The sequence below is a fragment of the Podarcis muralis genome, chromosome 13 (assembly GCF_964188315.1).
Source record: "Podarcis muralis chromosome 13, rPodMur119.hap1.1, whole genome shotgun sequence".
NCBI lineage: Eukaryota > Metazoa > Chordata > Lepidosauria > Squamata > Lacertidae > Podarcis > Podarcis muralis.
The window spans coordinates 32,259,582-32,281,646 of record NC_135667.1 but is presented as its reverse complement, the minus strand read 5'-3'; the positions used below and the strand labels follow the sequence as shown (position 1 = coordinate 32,281,646).

The following is a 22,065-nucleotide window of genomic DNA, read 5'->3' as shown; positions in this document are numbered from 1 at the left end:
CTACTTTTCAGACTTCTCAGTGGAACCTGGTTAGCCACTGTGAGGAAAGAAGGCTAGAATAGAAGGGCCTCTGGTCTGATCCAGCTCAGGGCTCCTCTTTTGATCTTACATATAATTCCTGGGTGGTATTTTGCCCTCTGGGTGAGCTTCTGTATAAACTCAGATGGTTGCTGAAATGATTTAATAGTGTACACACACACAAAAGCATGAGTCTCTCCTTTATTCGATTTTAAAATGGGCCAGTGTCTTTGCCTTGGGCGTCTTGCCCAAGTACCCCTCCCAAGCACGTGTCTTCATTGCTCCAACTTGTAGTGCTCTTTATAATCCGTCTGTCATGTTTGCCACATTCTCTGCTTTCTCCACCTCAACTCCACTCGTTCTGATCGTCAGGCGGGCAGCAGCTGTTTTATATCCCCTGGCACTGCAACTGGTTTTCTCACAGGGACGTTGTTTGTCTGGTGATAACCATATGAGCCCCCACTTCATTGGGCCTTCCGGGATAAACCTACCATTTGAATCCTCCTCTCCCAGAACTCTTTCCATCAGCAGCCATTTCCACCGGGCTGCATTTGAGGGAGAGGGACAGACAGCAGAGCCCACATCACCTGGGACCAACAGTCATTTTGGCTCCCAGAACTGTCTCCTTGGTGGTAATTCCAGCTAGGAAACTAGGTTCCTGAATTTCTTTGCTTTCCTCCGCATTCCCTTTTCTCTTTTGTATTGTGTTTCTTGCAAGATTGTAAGCCTGTGGTCAGACATGCCTTAAATAATAATAATCTGTGTATAGTGACAATAGGAACCCTGCTCTAGAACTTTTTGCCTGGCGTATTCTTGGAGCAGAACTACACGGGGCTACGAATGAAAATGACATTTTTGCCCTCAATCTCCCTGTCTCGCCTCTGTTCAGCACCTCCTGTTGATGGGCAGGGTAATTGGTGTGGTGACATCAGCACAAAGAGCGAGGAATCCAAATCCCATGTTTGTTATAATGTATAGTTTTGTTCAGTGCTTTTTTTCGGGGGGGGGGGGTACACAGGGGTACGCATACCCCTAAACATTTTGTGAATCTTTGTACTTTTTTCCATTTACTCTTTTTTATTTTTCCCAATTTGAACTATAAAATGGTGATTTTCTGGAGTCAAAATGAGAGTAAAGGTAAAGGGCGTACGGGCCAGTTGTGTCCGACTCTAGGGTTGTGCGCCCATCTCACTTAAGAGGCCAGGGGCCAGCGCTGTCCGCAGACGTGGCCAGCGTGACGAAGCTGCTCTGGCGAGCCAGCACCAGCGCAGCATACGGAAACGCCATTTACCTTCCGGCTATAAAGCGGTACCTATTTATCTACTTGCTTTCGAACTGCTAGGTGGGCAGGAGCTGGGACCGAAAGACGGGAGCTCACCCCGCCGCAGGGATTCGAACCGCCGACCATACGATCGGCAAGTCCTAGGCACTGAGGTTTTACCCACAGCGCCACCCGCATCCCTTAAAATGAGAGTACCCTTAAACATTTTTTTAAAAGAAAAAAAAAGCACTGATTTTGTTCTTGTAATCTATAGATTCTAGTTCCTCAGGTGACTTAAGTTAGCTTGTGTCTGATGATGTTTACAGGCACTTCTCTTAAACAGCTCTTGTGAAAATGTATCACTTCCCCTGACCAGGGGGAGGCGCTGCATTCAGCACTTAAAATTTGACCTGTTCCTGAAGCAAAGAGAAAAAAAATGGCCTAATAAGAGGCACTGCCTCACTGTGTTTTGTAACGTGGCATTGAGCTCTATTAGCCTTCAGAATTGCGTATGGGACGTGGGGAGGCCAGACTAACCTGAGAAGGGGACCTAAATATAGCGAATGGGGAACGTGTAAAACGAAATCAATCCAGCCAGGAACTATATATATAAAATGCCTGGCCCAGAAGCATCAAAGGCGTGTGGAAAGGGGGGGGACCTAGCCAGGGGAAAACAGAGAGAGACAGAGAGAGGACAACTCTGCAGACAAGCTGCAAAAAGCAATCGTAAAGGTTGCCCGTCAGATGACTTGCAAGCCTTATGAGAAAAGTTTGGTAAGAAAAGTTTCTGGCTTGAGGCCCTCTTCTCAGTTGTCTGGGAGCGAATTGGAGGGGGGGGTGAGGAACTGGAAAATTTCTGAAAGCCTGGCTGCCATGAAATCTACGGCTGACGCCTGAAATTTTGGAAATATTTCCCCCCATCTCTGAGGGAAAGGGATGGCCGTCTTTTTCCACCTGAGGTAAAGGGGAGGGGAAATAATTAACTGGGTGTGTGGGTGTGTGTGTGTGTGTGCGAAGACCAAAGCTTAAAATGGGCAAAACTAGCACGAGCCTGGCCAGGCCTCAGTGGTTCATGGAAAGAGGCAATCTTGCCAATGCGTTAGATTGATTAAACAGCTATTAATTATTCTGGACTGCTCACTGAAGAAATAGTTTGTAGTGTGGCCTTGCCCTCCAGATGTTTTAGACCGCTGCTCTCCTCAGCCCCAGCCAGCACAGCTGTGGGAGTTATAGTTCAAAACATCTGCAGGATGCCAGACTGGGGGTGTCTGTTGTAGTATAATGGGTCGCGGAAGGCTGTTGCAGTGTTGAGTTGTGAGCTGGGAGATCCTTGTGTTTGATTTCACCTCAGCTTTGGAGTTACTAGGCCTGAGGATCTAACAAGATATTGTGGAGGGCATGTGGCTGTTGCTGACTCATGTCTGCCCCCCGCACATCCCCCTGGTAACTTCTAGTAAAAGAAACATGAGATGTGATGTCAAAGAGTCATCAGGGCAGAGACTCAGCCCCTGGCATTTCCCGTGGAAAGACGTCACATGGCAGGGCTAGGAAACAACTCTTGTGACTTGAGGGGCTGCTGCTGAGTCTGCCGTTGGGCTTGACGGGTTGCTCTTCTGACATGGTGTGAAGCAGCTTCTTTACAGCAGAGACGGGGAACATGTGCCTCCCCCCAGATGTCACTTGTGTGCAGCTCCCATCAGCCTCAGCCAGTATGGCCAATGGATGGCGATTATGGGAGTTTCAGTCCAACACCACCAGGAGGCCACCAGGTTCCGTGTCCTTGCTTTACAGTTTAGGTTAGGGCCACCTTCCTCCTCATCTGTGCATTAAAACATCATTAGAAACCTTTCTCTGGGTGTTTCCCCTTTCTGAAGTCAGGCTTTTAGCAACCACCAGGAAGGCCTTTTCGGTGGTGGCACCGCATTTATGGAAGGCTTGTTTGGTGCTCCTATTTTTGCACCAAAGACCTTTCTATTTTCTCAACTGCTTTTTAAAACATGAGCCAAAATTGGTTTCAATCTGCCACCTTGGTTCTAATTCTGTGATGCTTCTGTTGGTTTTTTTAAATGTCTGCTGTTTAAAATCAAATTTGTTTTGTTGATTATCTTGCTTTTAATTGTTAGTATTCCTGAGAGTATTTAGTCTTGAGGATGGGACTTAAAGTTTCATCAAACACACAGCAATAAATAAATAAAAACTGTTAAAATTAGCTTTCCAGTTTGATGAGGGGGTGGCTAGAGCTGCCCCCTGGTGTGGCTTCCTTTTCCACCCCACCCCAACCCATGGCATTGGGCATTTTCACTTTTCAGTGCCTGCTAAAAACATTTGTGTTTAGGCAAGCACATTCAGACAAGCCCTAAACGGCTTCAGCCCTTTATATCTGAGGGAGCATCTCTATCCCCATCGTTCAGCCTGAACACTGAGGTCCAGCTCCAAGGGCCTTCTGGCGGTTCCTTCACTGCGAATAGTCAAATTAACGGGAACCAGACAGAATGCCTTTTCAGTAGTCACCTCTACCCTGTGGAGCACCCTCCTCGCAGATGTCAAAGAGTTTAACAACTATACAGTGGTGCCTCGCAAGATGAAATTAATTCGTTCCGCAAGTTTTTTCTTCTTGCGAGTTTTTCGTCTTGCGAAGCACGGTTTCCCATGGGAATGCATTGAAAATCAATTAATGCGTTCCTATGGAAACCGCTTGCCAGGCTGGCGGTGCGGAGAAGGGCTTTTCTCCCCACCACAAGCCTTCAGGACAGGTACGGGAACAGAGGGGAAGGCGCGCAGCGCTTTTCCTCTGTTCCCGGGGCTTGCGGTGGGAGGAGGGTTTTTCCTCCCCACCGCCAATATTCAGAACAGCATACTGAATGTTGGCGGTGGGAAGGAAAACCCTCCTCCCACCGCAAGTCTTCAGGACAGCCATCCGAAGGCTGGCGCAGGGAGAAGGTATCTCCCCCCCGCTGCCAGGCTTCGGAGCAGCCTTCAGAGGCTCCTGCCATAGGCGCGCGTCACCTGGGAGAGGGTCGCGGGGGGCTGCTTTAGCCCCGTGCGCACTCTCCCGGCTGGAGAGGTGACGGGCTCCTATGGAGGCTCCTGCCATAGGCGCGCGTCACCTGGGAGAGGGTCGCGGGGGCTGCTTTAGCCCCGCGCGTGCTCTCCCGGCTGGAGAGGTGACGGGCGCCTATGGAGGCTCCTGCCATAGGCGCGCGTCACATCTCCAGCCGGGAGAGGGACGCGGAGGGCTGCTTTAGCCCCGTGCGCGCTCTCCAGGCTGGAGAGGTGACGCACGCCTATGGAGGCTCCTGCCATAGGCGTGCGTCCCCTGGGAGAGGGTCGCGGGGGGCTGCTTTAGCCCCGCGCGCGCTCTCCCGGCTGGAGAGGTGACGCGTGCCTATGGAGGCTCCTGCCATAGGCGCGCGTCACCTGGGAGAGGGTCGTGGGGGGCTGCTTTAGCCCCGTGCGCGCTCTCCCGGCTGGAGAGGTGACGCGCGCCTATGGAGGCTCCTGCCATAGGCGCGCGTCACCTGGGAGAGGGTCGCGGGGGGCTGCTTTAGCCCCGCGCGTGCTCTCCCGGCTGGAGAGGTGACGGGCGCCTATGGAGGCTCCTGCCATAGGCGCGCGTCACCTGGGAGAGGGTCGCGAGGGGCTGCTTTAGCCCCGCGCGTGCTCTCCCGGCTGGAGAGGTGACGCGCGCCTATGGAGGCTCCTGCCATAGGCGCGCGTCACCTGGGAGAGGGTCGCGAGGGGCTGCTTTAGCCCCGCGCGTGCTCTCCCGGCTGGAGAGGTGACGGGCGCCTATGGAGGCTCCTGCCATAGGCGCGCGTCACCTGGGAGAGGGTCGCGGGGGGCTGCTTTACAGCCTTCCGAAGCCTGGCGGCGGGAGGAGGTCTCTCCGCCCCCCCCCCCCCGCCAGCCTTCGGAGGAGGTCCGAGGACAGTGGGGAAGACGCTCTGCGCTTCCCCGCTGTCCCGGAGATTTCCCTATGGGCTTTCATCTTGCGAAGGAAGCCCATAGGGAAATTCGTTTTGCGAAGCGCTTCCAAAACGGAAAACCCTTTCGTCTAGCGGGTTTTCCGTCTTGCGAGGCGTTTGTCTTGCGGGGCACCACTGTATGGTTTTTTTTGTAGACACCTGAAGGCAGCCCTGTTTCAGGAAGCTTTTAATGCTTGATGGTTTTCTCCCACCTACTTTAGGAGTTAGGTCGGGTGGTTTGAATACATTTAATTCCTATTCGTCACTAAACTGTGTTTGTTTGTTTTTTTCCTTTTGCAAAATTCTGTCTCCTCATTGCAGTGAAGATGCTTTGGAGCTCTCCATCATGCCCAAAGATGAGGATATTCTGCAGCTGGTGAGTGTCTTACTGGATGTTCTCCTGGTGGTGGTTTTTGCTGAGCTGCATGAAGAGCAGCTTGGACTTGCTGAAATGTCCCCATGTTGATTAAGGAGCTCAGCACAGAAAACCAAAAGAGCCTGTGTTACTAAAGTGTGGATCATTTTATTCTCACGGTACAGTCGTACCTTGGAAGTCGAATGGAATCTGTTCCAGAAGTCCATTCGACTTCCAAAACGTTCAGAAACCAAATTAGGGCTTCTGATTAGCTGCAGGAAGCTCCAATCCGTTCACAAAGAATGTTCACAAACTGGAACAATTGCTTCCAGGTTTGCAGCATTTGGGACCCAAAACGTCCGAGTTCCAGGACGTACAGAATCCAAGGTACGGCTGTAATTAAAAACACCCCACCCTGCACTTTTCATTATACATATGAGCAAAATTTTCTTGATTAAAATTTTGAAAAAGTGTGTGTGTGTGTGTGTGTGTGTGTGTGTGTGTGTGTGAGAGAGAGAGAGAGAGAGAGAGGAGGAAAAAGAGAGAGAAAATTGATAAAGCTTGCCAGCTGTAAATTGAACATCCTCAGTCTGAAGTGTGCAAGGCCCAAGCCTTTTAGGGCATTACAGGCTCAAAGCAGCACTTTGAATTATGCTGGAAAGACAACAATGCTGATGTAGGAACATGGATGCTGTTGGTTCTTGGTGACCTCCAGAATTGGCCCAGGGCAACTTAGGAATTGTGCTGAGCAGCTCTCTTACAAAGTTTGTCGCAAAGGATCACAGCCACAGAGGCAGTTACTCTCAGTTGAGGTGTAAGGAGCCGGCCACCCGAAGTTGCTTTTGCTTTTTCCACATCTCGTACAGCAAAGGAACCTTTGTGTGGGTTTCCCTCTGCCCTGGTGCCTCACAGGGGTGTGTCAGCATTCCTGTGGTGCGAAAGCCGGCTGGGCCAGCCAATGGGAGAACCCTGGGCTACAGAGTGACTCTTGACAGGATGCACGGAAAGGAATTCTCTCGGCTCTCTATATCCCTCCCACATCAGGACGTCCCCCAGTTCTCTCTCTCTCTCTTTTAAAAAAGCAAAACTTAAAAGGAAAGATTGAGAAAGAGAGGAAATATTAGCTTGGACGTCAGAGATTCCCAGGGGAAGGGAGGACTGGTCTTTTTTGAAGAGAGGAGAGAGAAAAGAGAGAGCAACAAAAGATACAGGACTATAAACACAGCGGCGAAGGAAGCAAAGGTAGTAATTTTATATTGTGTGCATTCTGTCACTATTAAAAATAAACATTGTGGGTATCTTTGGCCTGAAAAATGGAGCAGAGTTTCTTTGGCAGGCAAAAATGTCCTGATTTTTAGCTAAGTGGCAAGAGGGTGTCATGTCATCCCTGCTCTAACTAGAATGGGGTTCCAAATGGATTTTGTCTTCTTTGCCACAGTGTCCGAAGTTTGGCAGGGGATGGGGGCGAAGAGTTTTGTTAGTGCCAGGGATACTGTTCTCTAGCAGCTGATGAAAAACACGTATGGCCCACAGTAACACTCTTCTTTTTTCTTCTATTATTTTCTTTTCGTTCAGTCTTGTCATCGGCTGCCTTAACAAGGAGGCTCTTGCTACTCCTTTCAGCCGAGGCTTTGTTTCAGACATAGCTCCTTTTTTGGATCTTGGCGAGACCTTGGCCAGAAATGTGGTTTCTTCTAACAGAGGCAGGATTCCAGTGTGACAGGAGGGCTGGGCCAGGAGCAGCTATGAACCTTTGGGTCCTTAGCGTGGTTTCCAGGCGTAGATTCTAGTGAAGGCGCCCTAGCAAAGGTTTAAGGTGGGAGGGTGAAGAAAAGGGGCATCCATATATGCTTGAAATGGTGAAGGGGAAGAATGGGAGCTCTTTCTCTTTACCCTTCCCACCCATCTCTGTTTGACTCTGGCAAGGCCTCTCTCAGTGAGGAGCAGCTTGTTTTTCCTTCTGCACACAAATTGCATCCTGGGATTCTATCCTAGCTAGCAATGCTTCAGATGTGGGCATGAGTCAGAATAAGTACTTTTTTTTCATTTCATGCTTGGACACACCAATATCTGCAATCCCCCACCCCCACCCCAATTTAAGACATAACAAATTCAGTCCCCATCCCTAGCTTCTCCACTTTCGTTTTGTTTCTGGAAAACCTTCCATTTTTATTTCTCAACTTTCCTTAAACTCAAACCACCAGAGAAGCCTGGTGATTCATGAAGAGTGAGCCTACTTTAGCGTTAGAGGCATGTTTGTGTCATTGCACGGTCGAAGGAATAAAAGAAATGTGCAGTCTCATATCTGAATCCTAAACATTCTTACCTGCAGCCTCTCTGACGGCTTTAGAAGTTAACAAGGACACTTCTAGCAGGTTCAGATCTAGCCACCCTCCTGTCTGGTGGTCTCCATTCCATGTTTCCATTGGCCAATTGCTTGCCCAGAGAACTAGCAAGGAAGCAACCTTCAGTAGTTTTTAGCTTGCTGACCACTGCCAGCTCACTGGCCCAACCAGTGGAACAAGAGGGCAGGTTGGGGGGGGAGGGCTGTAGTCCTGGGTCAGAGGTCAGCCTGTGTCTCCCCAAGCCAGGTGCCTACCCCTATCTTTGTGTTTCCTCAGCAAACAAAGCTTTGAGGACATGCGTTTGCTGATGTAATGCCTAGATTTTGAAGAGCCAGGTTTGTTATGTGGGGAGGGGCAAAGAAAGGCTTGGCTGAGATACACACCTGCACAAATACATCCTTTGTATAAATACTTATATGGGCTAAAAGCCCCCTTGCTGCTACCATTGGCTGAAACGGCTGTGATTGCACAGAATCTTGTGGATTTGCAAAGATGGCTGTAAGTTAGGGGCAGGGAAGCTGTGGCCCTCCAGATGTTGTTGAGGGACAACTCTCTTCAACCCCTAGCCAGCTTAGACCAGTGTTTCCCAACCTTGGGCCTCTAGCTATTTTTGGACTACAACTCCCATCATCCCTAGCTAGCAAGACCAGTGGTCAGGGATGATGGGAATTGTAGTTCAAAAACAGCTGGAGGCCCAAGGTTGGGAAACACTGGCTTAGACAACAGTCAGGGGTAAGCGGAGGTTTAGTTCAGCAATGTCTGGAGGGTCACAGCTCCTGATTTGCTGCTATAATCAAAGTAGTCTTTTCTCTCTTTTTTCTATTTTTGGCTGCTGCTGGTGGGGAAGTGGGGAATCTCTCAAAGCATCTAGAAACTGGAGAGGTTCTAGTTTGGCATGGAGGTTGCAGATATAGAGTAGTTTAGGAAGCGGTGGAAGAGTGCAAGGGAACCGAAGCAATGATGCTTATGAAGGAGGGGGGGACTCAGAAAAGAGGGGCTATGGACTGTTGATGGGGGTGTGTGCAGAGTGTTACAAAGGAGTGAATATCACCTTTTTCTTCTAAAAATATGCTTGATCATTTGCTACAGGGCTCTGGAATGTGTGTAAGGTCAGCATCTGGTTTTGCTAGAGGGCCACTTTGAAAAGGGGCTGGGAGGCGATTAGCCAAACTTATGAGCACTCTGCCTGCAATTTCTGTTTTTATAGCCCCAACATCCCTCCAGGTTCCTAGGTTTGCAGCTGGAGAACAAGGCAGCACACTTGGGGGGGGGGGGAGGCAGGGAGAAGACACCATCAGTTGCTAACCCCTACCATATAATAATGCTAGTGTACTCAGCCACATATATTAATTTCTCTGTTTTGTAGGGCACATTTAAGGACCAACTCCTTGCATGTTGCATCCTGTTTGCCTGTGTAATAATAATAATAATAATAATAATAATAATAATAATAATAATAATTTTTATTTATATCCCGCCCTCCCCAGCCGAAGCTGGGCTCAGGGCGGCTAACAACAATCAAAATAGTCCAACATTCTAAAAACATTCATTATAAAATTAATTAAATCAAATTAAAATCAAATTAATGGCAACCATCAAGCAAAATTCTGTGCAGATTGCCAGAGGAGGGGGTCAGGCTGCGCCCTGACCAAAGGCCTGTAGATAAACAGTTGCCTTTTTAAAACAAACAAACAAACAAACACAAACCAACCAACAAATCAACCAACCAATCAACTGTGTTTTTATTTATTTTTCAAGCTACAGAAGGCACATTTTGAGAAAACATTCATTACAGCAGTAAACGACAAACAACTTGTCCCAATAAAATCATACACTTTTGTCATTCTACGTGCTAGTGTTTTGTTTATTACCCTAAAATGCACATTTCCCAGGAGTGTTGGGTGGATCCCTTCCGCGGTCTGAACAATTTATGTGTTCAATAAACATTTGCCATAAAACAGTTCCTTCTTGATAGCTCAGCTACCTGTCCAGCCCTTACCCATTTTTTTTCTATTTTCCCTTCCTTTCTAGGCATATTCTCAAGATGCCTACTTAAAGGGCAATGAACCATACTCTGGAGGAGCCCAGAGCATCCCTGAGCCACCACCCATCTGCTACCCTCGCAAAACATACCCGTTCCAGTCGAAGGCCTCTCCTCGGGATGTCCCAGCAGCTGAGACGTACCAAGGACAGCAGGTGGACAACAGACAACCCTACCATTCGGGGTCTTCAGGCCCATCTTCTCCTTTGAGCAGCACTGCGGTCCAGCGTATCCCCCCCACTGCTTGGGCTGAGTCCACACAGAACTTCAGCAGCAACCATTCCAGCCCCGCCCACCGCACAGAGGAGGTCCAGTATGGAATGACCCAGAGGGTGCCTGTCACAAGGCCCATCCCAGCTTCCGGCTCCTTTTCCCGCTACTCCAACAGCAGTTGCCCGGGTTCTATAGCCTCCCCCTTGCCTGAGAGGTACTGTGCCCCCCCTGCTCCCTCTATGCCCAACCACGCTTGCTACGGACCCCCCAAACAACTCCCCGACCACCGCGCTCATGGCGGGTTGAAGGATGCTCCCCGCGAGGGCCGGCCCTCCCGGGACTGTGCCGGAACCGGCCCCAAATCTGTCAGCCGCCTAGAATGCCAGCAGGCCTTGTCCAACTGGATCTCGAGCCAAGTGCCGCGGCGAAGCTCTTCGGAGGAGCGCCGCTGCGCCATGCCGCCTCGCTACCGGAGCGTCTCGCAAGACCGGCTGGGGGACGCCCCGGCCTCCCGGGGCTGGCCTCACAGCGCTTCTCAAGACACTTTAATCCAGTCCTCTGCACACGACAGCTGGAGTTACCGAGCTCGATCGGATAACTACCTGGTGAAATACGGGCAATCCTTGGAAGCTCTTGAACAAGGTGCTTTGATTTCTCCTAGATATGAGAGGTGTATGTGGTCACCGGACAGGTTTTACCGGCACGGGCAAGTTAATCGAGCCCAGCCTAGCCACCCAGGTTCCTATATCCCTTCTGCCTCTTCCAGGGATCCGCCTCCTGCACATGTGCAGAAACACCCTTCCCAACCCAACCTCCAGAGCATCAATGACTCTGGGTATATTGGTTACCGGAGCTACAGCCCTTCGTTCCAGCGCAGGACTGGCTTGCTCCATGCCCTGTCGTTCCGGGATGCTACTTTTGGTGACCTTCCGACCATTAATATTTCCCAAAGGCAAGGAAACCACTCGACGCCACCTTACGTCGAAAGGCCTTTGCCCACTGCCGTGCTCCCAAGTGCCTCTGCTCCTTGCCCGGACCCTCCTTTGGGCAGTAGCCCAGAAATCCCCATGGACCAAAGACCAGCCAAGCAAGAGAACGGCACGAGGCCTCTGGAGCGGGCTTCTCCACCTCAGCCCACGGAACGGTTGCAGCCCGAGGCCGAGGAAAGGAGGGACGAGGTGGTTCTCCGGCAAAAGCCCCCAACTGGACGCAAAATGCCTCCTCCTGCGAGACAGATGAACTTTGTCTTCCCGGACGACATGAAGGAAACAGACATTTGCGATCCCCCTCCGCCGGCGCCGGCAGCCGGTAAAGAGAACAAGCGGGGAGTGGCCCCATTGGCTACGCCAGAGGATTCCCTAGCGTCCATTCCATTTATTGGTAAGTAGAGAATGCAGGTTGCTGTACTTGGGGAAGAGGCTCTGGACCAGAGTAGAGTTGCCGCAGAGTTTTCCCTAGTGCAAAAATGGCAGGGCAAGTCTGAAGTTTCGGATAAGTCAAATGTAGTCATCTAAGGAGTATTCATCACATCCTTGGACTGGTGTTTGCCCTCTCTCAGCAGATTATCCATTCTGTTTCCTCATTCCGAACGAAATCTCCATTAGTGGCAAAAGAGGTGGTGAGCAGTTCACACTAGGCAGCAGAAAGCAGGATCTGAATCTCTGAATTCCTTTCTGTGATTCTGAAGTGTGAATCAAACCCACCCGGACCCCACTCCCCAGAACTCAGCCTGTTGGTTAGGTGCTGAGGGGCAAGTAGGCAGGAAGGGTTTGTCTATGCTGCAATGTAACATAGCACAGTCTCTGAGCAGGGTAGATTAATAGGGCTCACACCATCTTAGCATCAGACTGTCTGCTATTTGTGCCGCTGACAAAGCAGGAGCAAAACCTGTGTTAGTACAGCTGTGAGCTGTCCTTAGGCCAGAAGGCGCTGTTCTCTTCTCCACCCACCACCCCCGTCTTCCTTGGTGCTGTTTTCTTCTACCTGGCAACTAGTTACTGTCGTTTTTGCCTCCCCACCATTAAGATTCCTTTTCACAACCAATTTATATTTACAAGCTGGAGGCCTGCGAAAATATGTGAATCCATTAGGCAGCCACATGCATTGGAGTCTCGGAGACCACAGAGTACATAGCCCAGTTAAGGCACCAATTCTCTTTAATACTTCGGGGTCAGGGTGTGTGTTTAGGTGTCGTTTGTATTCTTGGGCACCATACGGCCGCAGACAGTTGGGTTGGGTTGTGCGAGTAATTCCCAGTAACGGATATTTTCCTGCAGGTCCCAGGTTTTTACTTGCAAAACTCCCAGTCCTAGCTATGCTCTGCTGTGAAACTGCTATTGGCACATCAGTGTGCAAAACAGGAACTTAATACAGAAAAGAGGCCCACAATAACGCAACAGTCCTTGGAAGGGGCAAGGAACGGGGTGAAGGAGAGTCTGCTTCCTTCCCTTGTATTAACATTTCGTTCCCCCAGCTTGGGTCCCTCCCAGCTGGCTCTGTTCACTGTCAAGAGGCCGCACCCTCCGGGGATGCCAGGCTGCGAATGGCGTTGTGGCAGCCCTTCTGAGCTGGTGTTCAGAAATAGCCTGGGCTTCCCACTGCGGAGCAGGCAATTGGACCCAACAATATCCCCTTCTTAAAGAGCAGTGTCTGCTCATAGAGGCTCTTGCTTTTTACCTGTGCAAGTTCTCCTTCCCTCGGTATGTAGGGCTGCCTTCACAGTAGTAGGAGGTGCTTGGGCACTCTCGGTAGGACATAAATCATATCCGTATCGTGTACCTTTTGCTGATGCTGCTGTGGGGGTGGAAAGCTGGTGTCTGGGAAGATAAGCATAACACACACACACACCCTAAATTTACTCCCAACTCAGCACTTCCCCTGTGGTTTATGCATATAAAACAGACAAGCGCCTAAAATGTAAACAAAGGAGCAAAATGGAGATCTTCATCTGTTAGGCTCCTAGCTGCAGTTGGCAGAAAGGGGAGACTGAACAGGGTTGTTTTTGGCTGAAGAGGCCTCTGGCTTCTGTCAGTGCAAAGACCCAGGAAGCAGGCAGTAGCCGGGAAGCAAGAGCAACAGCCAAAGCCACATTTCCTGCCGTGGAACAGTGCAGATTTACTTACAGTGCAGCTCCTTGCAGTTACTTGGTGCTGCATGAGTGAGGCTTTATCCAGCTCTTCTCTTCATGCTAGCCCTGCTCACTTTCCAGTGCCACATAACTTTATACATTTGTGTCATACCACATGGCACACAGTAGTCTGGCTTGCATGCTCCGGTGAGCCAAACTGTGGCTTATCGGGACTGCGTGAATGTTCTGGCTTCCAGAAAGAAACTCACACCAACTTTGCTCCTCACTGGTCCTTTTAGCTCAGTGCAGCATAGCAGCTAAGCCAAGGTTTATCTTAGCGTGTTGTCTGAACCTGGAGTTGCAAGCTAAATTTCTCCTTAACTGTGATCTGTAGCCAAGAATAAATCATGAGTTCGAAGGACCAAGCCAGAGCTGAGCGACTTTCATCTCTGCCCGGGGAGCCAACGCCTTCCCATGTTTGCTCTAGGCCATAGTTTGGCATGTAGATGTGGCCAGTCTCTTGGAAGTAGCCAGAACCAGCCACTTTCAGCAAGAATCCAATGCAGAGTGACAGCAGGCCATGATGTGAGCAGAACTACAGGGTTGGCCCCCTTGGCTCTTGTTTTCGCCATCTGCTTCCTGCCCACCCTGTGGGGTCCTTACCTGAGCTAGGTGGGAGCTGGCGGTTGGGCATGAACCTCTTCTGACAGCTGTGATAACGTTCAAACGGCTCTGTTGTGGGTAGGGGTCAGTTGCATGGGTACTTGGCAAAGAATTGCACCCTTCTCTCCTGGTGAGATGTTAAGTTCTTGCGGATCTCCCTAGGCTGCATCCCCTCCTGAGCTGCACCCGTCTTCCCAGACTATAGCCCTCGCTAGCCTTCCTAGGATGCTTTTCCCTGGCTTGAATATATCCTTGAACTCCGACAATGCTTCTTGCTTGCCAGGATGGAGGATTGTGAGGGTGGGGTGGGGTGTGTAGAAACTAGCCTACTGCACAAAGGTAAAATTTGCATTTGTCGCTCTGCCCACTTTTGCCTCTGGCCTCTCCCACTGTTGGCATGTGGTTGCCCACAGAGGAACTCAGCCTGACTCAGACTGGAAAACGCTCCCCACCCCTACTCTCTGTTAACCACTCTAGCCTCTCTTAAGGTGGCCTCCTCCTGCTGCTGCTGCTACTACTCAGCTCTCCCCTTGTTTGCCAGCCACTGGACTCTTTCCCTCCTCCATCTCCCAGTGTCTATTTAGTACAAAACCTCTCATTTAGAGAGGACCCCCAAGTGTCTGAAGGGACCTGGGCAAGAGCCTTACAGGCTGTGGCAAGAGACTCATTCATCTCCCCATTCAGAGAGCTGCAGTCCTTAGTCTGAATGCTGTCGTGGAGGATAAGGTTGTCAGTGGCTTCTAGCCATGATGGTTCAGTTCTGCCTCCGCCGTTGGAGGCAGCGTGTCTCTGAATGCTAGCTGCTGGGAATCCCCAGTGGGGAGAGTGCTGTTGTGCTTGGGTTTCTGCTTTGAGGCTTCCCATAATAATCTGGTTGGCCACTGTGAGAACAGAATGCTGCCTTTGGCCTGATCCAGTCTTAAGTTGTTAAGGTTAGGGGGGTTAGAGCTTGCCCCTCCTCTTCCTGTTCTGCCATTTTATGGTGTTCTCTGCTATTCCAGATGAGCCAACAAGCCCCAGCATCGACCTGAAGGCAAAGCACATCCCCGCCTCCTCTGTCGTCTCAAGCGCCATGAATTCCGCCCCTGTGCTCTCCGCCAGCCCTTCCTCGCCCACTTTCACCTTCGCCATCAACCGCCATTATTCCCAGGATTGCAGTAAGTACCTTTCCAACCCTGCTGCCTTCTGGCTCCGAACATCTTCCTATTGGGGCTAGAAATTGCAGGCAAAAGGAACATGCAGATTTCCCTTTTACAGAATCAGACCATCAGTCAATCTCACACAGTACAGTGGTACCTATGGTTGCGAACGGGATCCGTTCTGGAGGCCCATTCGCAACACGAGCAGAACGCAACCCGCATCTGCGCGTGTCGCGATTTGCCACTTCTGCGCATGCGCGTGATGTCATTTGCGCGGCTGTGCATGCGCGAGTGGCGAAACCCGGAAGTAACCCTTTCCGGTACTTCCGGGTCGCCGCAGGACGCAACCTGAAAATGCGCAACCTGAAGCAAACGTAACATGAGCTATGACTGTACTTGTCTACCTTGACTCCTAGGATTTCGGATGGGCGTTTTTCCAGCCCTGCCTGGAGATGCCAGGAATTGAACATGGGAATCTTCCTGATGCTGTTCATGTGCTCTACCACTGAGATATGCCCTTCTCAAAACGTTAGCAAGCCTGCCTGAAACTCTCACCTAGAGAAGGGAGCCCCCACCTACTGTCAGATTAAATTGTTTGGGTTGTTTTAAAGACCAAACGTAACTTTGACATTTAGCAGAAATTCTGTAAGGAGGATTTATCAGTTTCAAACCTTTTGGAACTTTGCATTCAGAATGAGTAATGTTGTTGTTTTGAAAGCCACGTTTCATTTTGAATTCTGGTTTATGAATTTTAAGGCAAGGACGATAAGTACCAGTTTGCTCAGTTTTAATACCGGGGGAAAGAGTTCCGTTCCCAAACATGCCCACCAAGATTCTTAAACCAAACTCCAACCTTCTCATTTATGGCTGCTGTCTTTTTTCCTCTTTTTTTCAAATTTGGAAAAATATATATAGATCAGGTGGGTTTTTCTGAGGGGTGAGGAATTGAAAGAAAATTTTGAGTTAGGAGAATTCGCTTGAGAATTGTTCTGCCCAACAGCTATGGTGCAAGAAAGGGGTGGGGGGGTGGAGAGAGAGGCAATGGTATGTTTTATAATAAATTCCACTGAAGCTGAATCATGAGATGACGGGGAAAAGAGAGTTTGAAAGCCAAGTCTTTAAGCCTTAGACTTCTAAGGCAGTAGCTCTCAAACTGTGTGCTCTGAGGGAATTGCTAGTATGATGCTGGACCTGTCAGTGGTGGTGAAATTAAATAATGAAGAGCTCCCACGAGCCTAAATTACTCACCCTGGGAAGAGGCTGCCTACCATGTCTGTGTGATCCATTGCTCTGGCCTTTCCTGCTTGTAGGCAGGAAGTGCATTCAGGACAGGGACTCGTGCAGAGGCACAGAAGATGAATTCCCCTGAGGACAGTCAATATTTTCTCTTTTACATTTGAAAAGTAAACATTTTGGAGCCATAAGCATGACACAAGTCTCCTAATTCTTATTCGGGGGAGATGAAAACTTTGCCTCACAGCTACCAGATATCTGGGGGGAAACTGGTCTGGGGCACAGTGGTCCACAGTCTGTGTTTGCTTCTAAGAAGATACACATTTGTTGGCATGACTGTATTAATACAGTCAACACTTCTGAATCCCAATAAGCACATAATCCGTGTAGTCAGCCTCTTGCCGCTTCCAGTCTGTCCACCTTCATGGGGGAAGATAGGATAAATGAGTGCTAAAATCCCAGGTGGAACTTTGCTTTGTGCCTTTCGTGCCTTTGCTCCAGACCCTGTTCAAATATGGGTGGGCTTTTGAGAAGATGAAATACAGGTGATAAATTGTAAGTGGGAGACAAGGTAGATCATAGTTTAAATTTTTCCTGTGCATGCCATCTGTTTAACTTTCCTGCAGCGAAGGCTCCCTCTCTATATATCAATATAAGATGTCTGCATATATCTAAATCCAGATCTCAGGGTTTCAGCCCAGTCTAGCGTCACACAAAAATGGGTCACAGGGTGTGGAATATGCATATGGAGGTGGTGGAGCTGTGCAAATTGGGACTGGCTCAGTGTGGATTCATTCAAATTCTATCGGGCAAACGATGCAGACTATTTAATGTGAGATGCAATGGAGAGGAGGCAAAACATGTCTCCTCACCCTGGATAGCTGGAGTAGCGGGGCTGGTTTAGCCCTGACCCCAGGGTTGTCTGCAAGTGTACCCCTGCACCTTCTTCCATATAAGTGAATGGCTGCCTATGTGGGAATAATGAAACATTGAACCTGCAGATAATATGGTGGGAGCAAAAGCTGCCCACTGCCCCCAACCACTGTTGGGCCAGGCATTGTGACCAGAAATCTCATGGCAGGGGGTGAGTTGGAGGGCATCCTGGCCATATGCAGGCTCCCAACTTAACAACAGTGACAAGCACCTCCCTAGTTGCTAATATCCTCTCTAGCTCTTTAAAATGTGCATCATCTTGTTTATCTTTAGTCACGTTAGGGTGAGTCTGTGTTTGACCTAGTTTTTATAGGGAGATGTCGCTCCTTTCTACAAATCTACCCACACATGGCCAAATGAAGAGAGATCAGTTGCCAAACTCCGCCCTTGATTGAAAGTTTGCTTTTGGCTGTTTTCAGTTTCACTGTTTTCAGTTGCCCACCTCCCCATATACAGTCAAACCTCGTTCTGTGTCCACCTCCGCTTGTGTCCGCTTCGGCGAACGTCCGCAGCAAACCCGGAAGTACCGGAACGGGTTACTTCTGGGTTCGCCGCTCGCGCATGCACAGAAGCGCTAAATCTCGCTGTACGTGCGCAGACGCGGCATTTCGATGTGTGTCATTTTCGGGTTGCGGCGGGGCTTCCTGAACAGATCCCCAGCGTAACCCGAGATTCCATTGCAGTCACATACCCTTGATGTCAGGGTGTTTCCCTCCACCAGGCATTGGGAACTGTCACTGCTGGACATTGGGTGTTGGGTGGCTTGGAGATGCAACCTGCTGAACTTCCCTTGAGATGACTCAGTGGGCTTTGCTTATGCTCACAATCACTCGACTCATTGCCACGCTTGGAGTCAGGAGCTAATTATCATTCCTGGGCAGTTTTCCCATGCACCTGAGTGCATTTTGCCATTCCTGTACAACCTGCCTAGCCTCAACAACAACAACAACAACAACAACAACAACAACAACAACAACAGCAACAGCACCCCTGTTGCCTTCCACCAATGCACTTGCTCCCTGCAGGTTCCACACCCTGGTCCTCTCTCTGCAGGCTGTGGGTAACAATAAAAGAATGAACAGGATGGTGATACAACAGGTTGTCAATTGCAGTGGTCCCTGTGGGGGCAGGTGGTTGGGCTAAATGGCCCTTTTCCAGCCCCTTCGATCTCCGCCGTTTACTTTTGCTGAACTTTGCTTACCTTCCTCCCCCCTCCCCGCTTTGTCACAGGCAACATCAAAGCCAGTCGCCGGTCTTCCTACCTCTTAGCCATAACCACAGAACGCTCCAAGTCATGTGATGATGGTCTGAACACATTTCGGGATGAGGGGAAGCTTCTGAGGTGGGTTTGGTTCTTTGCCCCTTCCCGCCTTCCCCCAGTTCCTTGTAATTAGCTGATTTTGGGAGGGGGGGGTTGGTGACTATTATGCATTCTCTCTGAACTGTTTTGATTTGTTTGGTATTGGCAACACATTCCAGAGGAGCAGCTGCATTATGTGGGTGGAGCCAGGCAATGCCTTCAGCCTTTCAAAGGTTTTGGCAGCAAAACCAATCTAGAGACCACCAATCTTGGTCCAACCAGCTCAGTCTTGTCTACTCCACAGTTAGCCAATCTGGTGCCCTCCAGATGTTGTTGGGCTTCAGCTGCCACCAGCATCAGCCACTGTGGTTGGCCCAGTGGTCAGGGATGGTGGGAGTCAGAGTCCGACAGCATCTGCAGGAAGCCACCTTGGCTTACCCCCATTCTGCTCCAAAGGGGCAACAGTTCTTCCAAGAGTTTCCAGCTCTGCAGCATGAGATCCTTCAGCTGGAGATGCCAGGGATTGACCCTGAGACATTCTGGATGCCAAGCGTGTGCTCTGCCACTGAGCCTTAGCCTCTCTCCCCATGTGTTTGTATTTTGCGCAGTTATGTGCCTCTTGTCTATGTGGAATCACTGGTATTGGAACCCTGCTCCCGGGAGTTGTTATCTATGACTTACTGGTTCTGTATGCAGGGCTCCCAACCTCTGGGTGATAGTGTTGGCCACAATTGTGTTGTGGTGTAAGCTTCTGTACACCAGAACCCATTAGATGCATTTGATAAAATGTGTTGCTGAGCCTTAATCTTCAAAATATGTTAAGCTTTGTACCATAGAATTCTTCTTTAGTCCCCCCACCCTGCTGCTGCCTGCCCCGGTGGCATGATGTGTGCAACTGATGCAGCATGGAGTATGGTTTCTTCCTCTTTTGTTCTGAAACGCAGGAGATGGATAAGAGTTAGTTGCACTCTGGAGCTTGGTGTGTGTGTTATGTGCAGCGACGTGCCTGAGTGTAAGCAGGCCTCGTTCCCTTTTTAATTTGCGTAGCTCATGTCAACCGTATTGATGGTTTCTCCTTAGGAGGCTGCCGAGCCGGGTGCCAAGCCTCCGCATGCTAAGAAGCTTCTTCACTGATGGGGTGAGTGTTGTGGCTCTGTGATCCTCCTCTTCTTAAAAGTGGGGAGGGGGATCAGTAGATTCGGCCTGTCTCAGTCCCTCATCACACTTGTATATTGTGACTCTAATTAAACAGAAAATAAAACTTTAAAGCACACCCACCGACTATTCCTTTCTAGTTTCCTTATCTGTTTTCTTTTAAAAGAAGTAACATTTTCTACATTTGTAGCTAGAACAGGTTCACTTATCCTTCCCTCCCCATGCTTAAGCAATGTGCTCTCCTCCCCTGGTTCTCCAGAAAAATATTCTGAACCTCTGCCTGAGCAGTACTTGCTCATTTTTGTCTGCTCAAACGGCGTTTTGCCTGTATGTAAGCATGCCATCTGTTCCTTGGCCTAATTTGAGCAACTATTTACCTATACAATGGTACCTCTAGTTGCGGACTTAATCTGTTTTGGGGTGCCGTTCGCACCTGAAAAGTCCGCAACTAGAGTGCCTCTTCTGCGCATGTGTGCGGTGCAGATTGCTCTGCGCATGTGCGAAGTGCGCAGATCACTTCTGCGCATGCATGGGCAGCGAACCCGGAAGTAAACACTTCCAGGTTTGCCGCATTCATAAGCTGAAAGTCCGTAACAAGAGCAGAATGCAACATGAGGTATGACTGTATTCAAGCAGCATTCTGGCCTCCTCTAAGACCAGGGTTTTTGTTTGTTTGTGGGTGTATTCTGCAATGTGCCATTAGTGGTGGATTTCTCCTGGACCGTCCACACACCATTCTTCTTTATTAGTAGTTTTGTGATGCTTCCACAATGTTATATAGTGCAACAAAAGCAGAACAAACAAAGAAAAACAACCTGGAACATTTGTGGTATGGAAAGTTATAGGATTTCAGCAGGAAGTTGCAGGAAGATGCCCACTGATTAGGAAACTAAGTAGTCTGTCAGCCCCAGGGGCAAAACAATATTGAAAGCAAGATCACGTATCACCATCCCAATACCACCATGAGCACAAATCCTTGTGCATGCACAATGGAAAGCGTGTCTGGAGGAGTCTCTCTCCTTCCCAAGTGGTTGAGTAGCGGTCGCCTTCCCACCCATGGGTGCCCACCAACCTCTCTTTTGTTTCCCGTCCCCTTGCAGTCTTTGGATAGCCTGGGTACCTCCGAAGACACCCGATCGAAGCGGCATTCGACCTCGGACTTGTTGGATGTCACTTTCAGTGACGTGAGGAAAGAGGGCTGGCTCCATTACAAACAAATCCTCACAAAGAAAGGCAAGGTATGTTGTACCTTCTGGCAAGGATGGAGTAGTGTGGGTGTACGTCTTTGGTTGGGGTGGGGTGGTAGGAAATAATTCTGATATATACACTGGTAAGCACTGGCCATGACCAGTCAGGAATGTTTTTTTTGGGGGGGGGGGGATGATAGTAAATTGAATTGTCTGCTGTGTGTGTAGTATTAAGGGGGGGGCAGTTGGGAATGTATGGCCCTCTAGTAGCTGGGACTCCCAACTCTTTAGTCCCAGCCAGCATGACCAGTGGTCAGGGATGCTGGGAGTTGTAGTTCAGCAACAACATCTGGAGGGGCCACAGATTCCCTACCCTTGAAGAAAAAACATAGTTAAGCACTACAGCAGACCCACGGCTTACGCACGATTTACTTATGCAATTGCAGCTTTGTGCAGGTGGCAGGAAAATAAAAATAAATGGAGAGGGGAGGGGGGAACAGTCGAAAGGGGCCATCGTATTTATTGTGTAACCTTCCCATAGCACGACAAGCAGGGTGGAGGGCTTGAAAAGCTCTTTCTGCACCAGGTTTTCCTGACACAGAAAGATTTGAAGCCCTCTACCTTGCTTGTTGGGCTCTGGGCAGGTCACACAAGGCCTCTGTTTCTATAGGGGCAACCCAGTAGGATGGGCGGGGCATTACTATTACTACTACTATTTCGGGTGGCCCCACAAGATCTCTTGAGAACCTCCCACAGCCTTCCAGAGGCCTTGTGCAATGTTCCCAGGGGCAGTTCCTGCAGTCTTCCTGACTTCGCATGACATTGCCTTTGTATATGAGCCCCCTGAGCATAACCTCCACCCCAGTTTTAAAATAATGAATCTGATAGGAGTTGAACTTTAAAAATAATAATACAGAAACAACCCAGCACTTTGGTTCCCGTGCAATACTGTAGTGTGTGGAATGCTCAATGTTTCTAGATTCCTATTCCCAAACAGATGAAAAGGAAAATTTAAAAACAGCTTTCTCTGCTAATAACAAGTGGTGCTGTCCCATCCTTTGTAACGCTCAGAAAGGGAGCTACGTTGAGATTTCTGTACTATTTTACTTAGCTGTGGAAGCCAGGTGACCGATAAGAAATCCATAATTGTTGGACAATGAGATAAATAAGCAAAACTGCACACGTGTACT

At 49.5% G+C, this 22,065-nt stretch overlaps 1 protein-coding gene across 3 annotated transcripts in view; it reads left to right on the top strand.

Moving 5' to 3' along the window:
- Positions 1-22,065, top strand: part of ARHGAP23 (Rho GTPase activating protein 23) — a 173,237-nt gene that overhangs the window by 119,679 nt on the left and 31,493 nt on the right. For all 3 annotated transcript variants that reach the window (XM_028703672.2, XM_028703670.2, XM_028703671.2), the window contains exons 6-11: positions 5,566-5,620; positions 9,976-11,578; positions 14,930-15,085; positions 18,464-18,575; positions 19,614-19,671; positions 20,789-20,926. In XM_028703672.2, the coding sequence (XP_028559505.2) occupies positions 5,566-5,620; positions 9,976-11,578; positions 14,930-15,085; positions 18,464-18,575; positions 19,614-19,671; positions 20,789-20,926 (2,122 nt within the window). The remainder of the gene's footprint in view (positions 1-5,565; positions 5,621-9,975; positions 11,579-14,929; positions 15,086-18,463; positions 18,576-19,613; positions 19,672-20,788; positions 20,927-22,065) is intronic.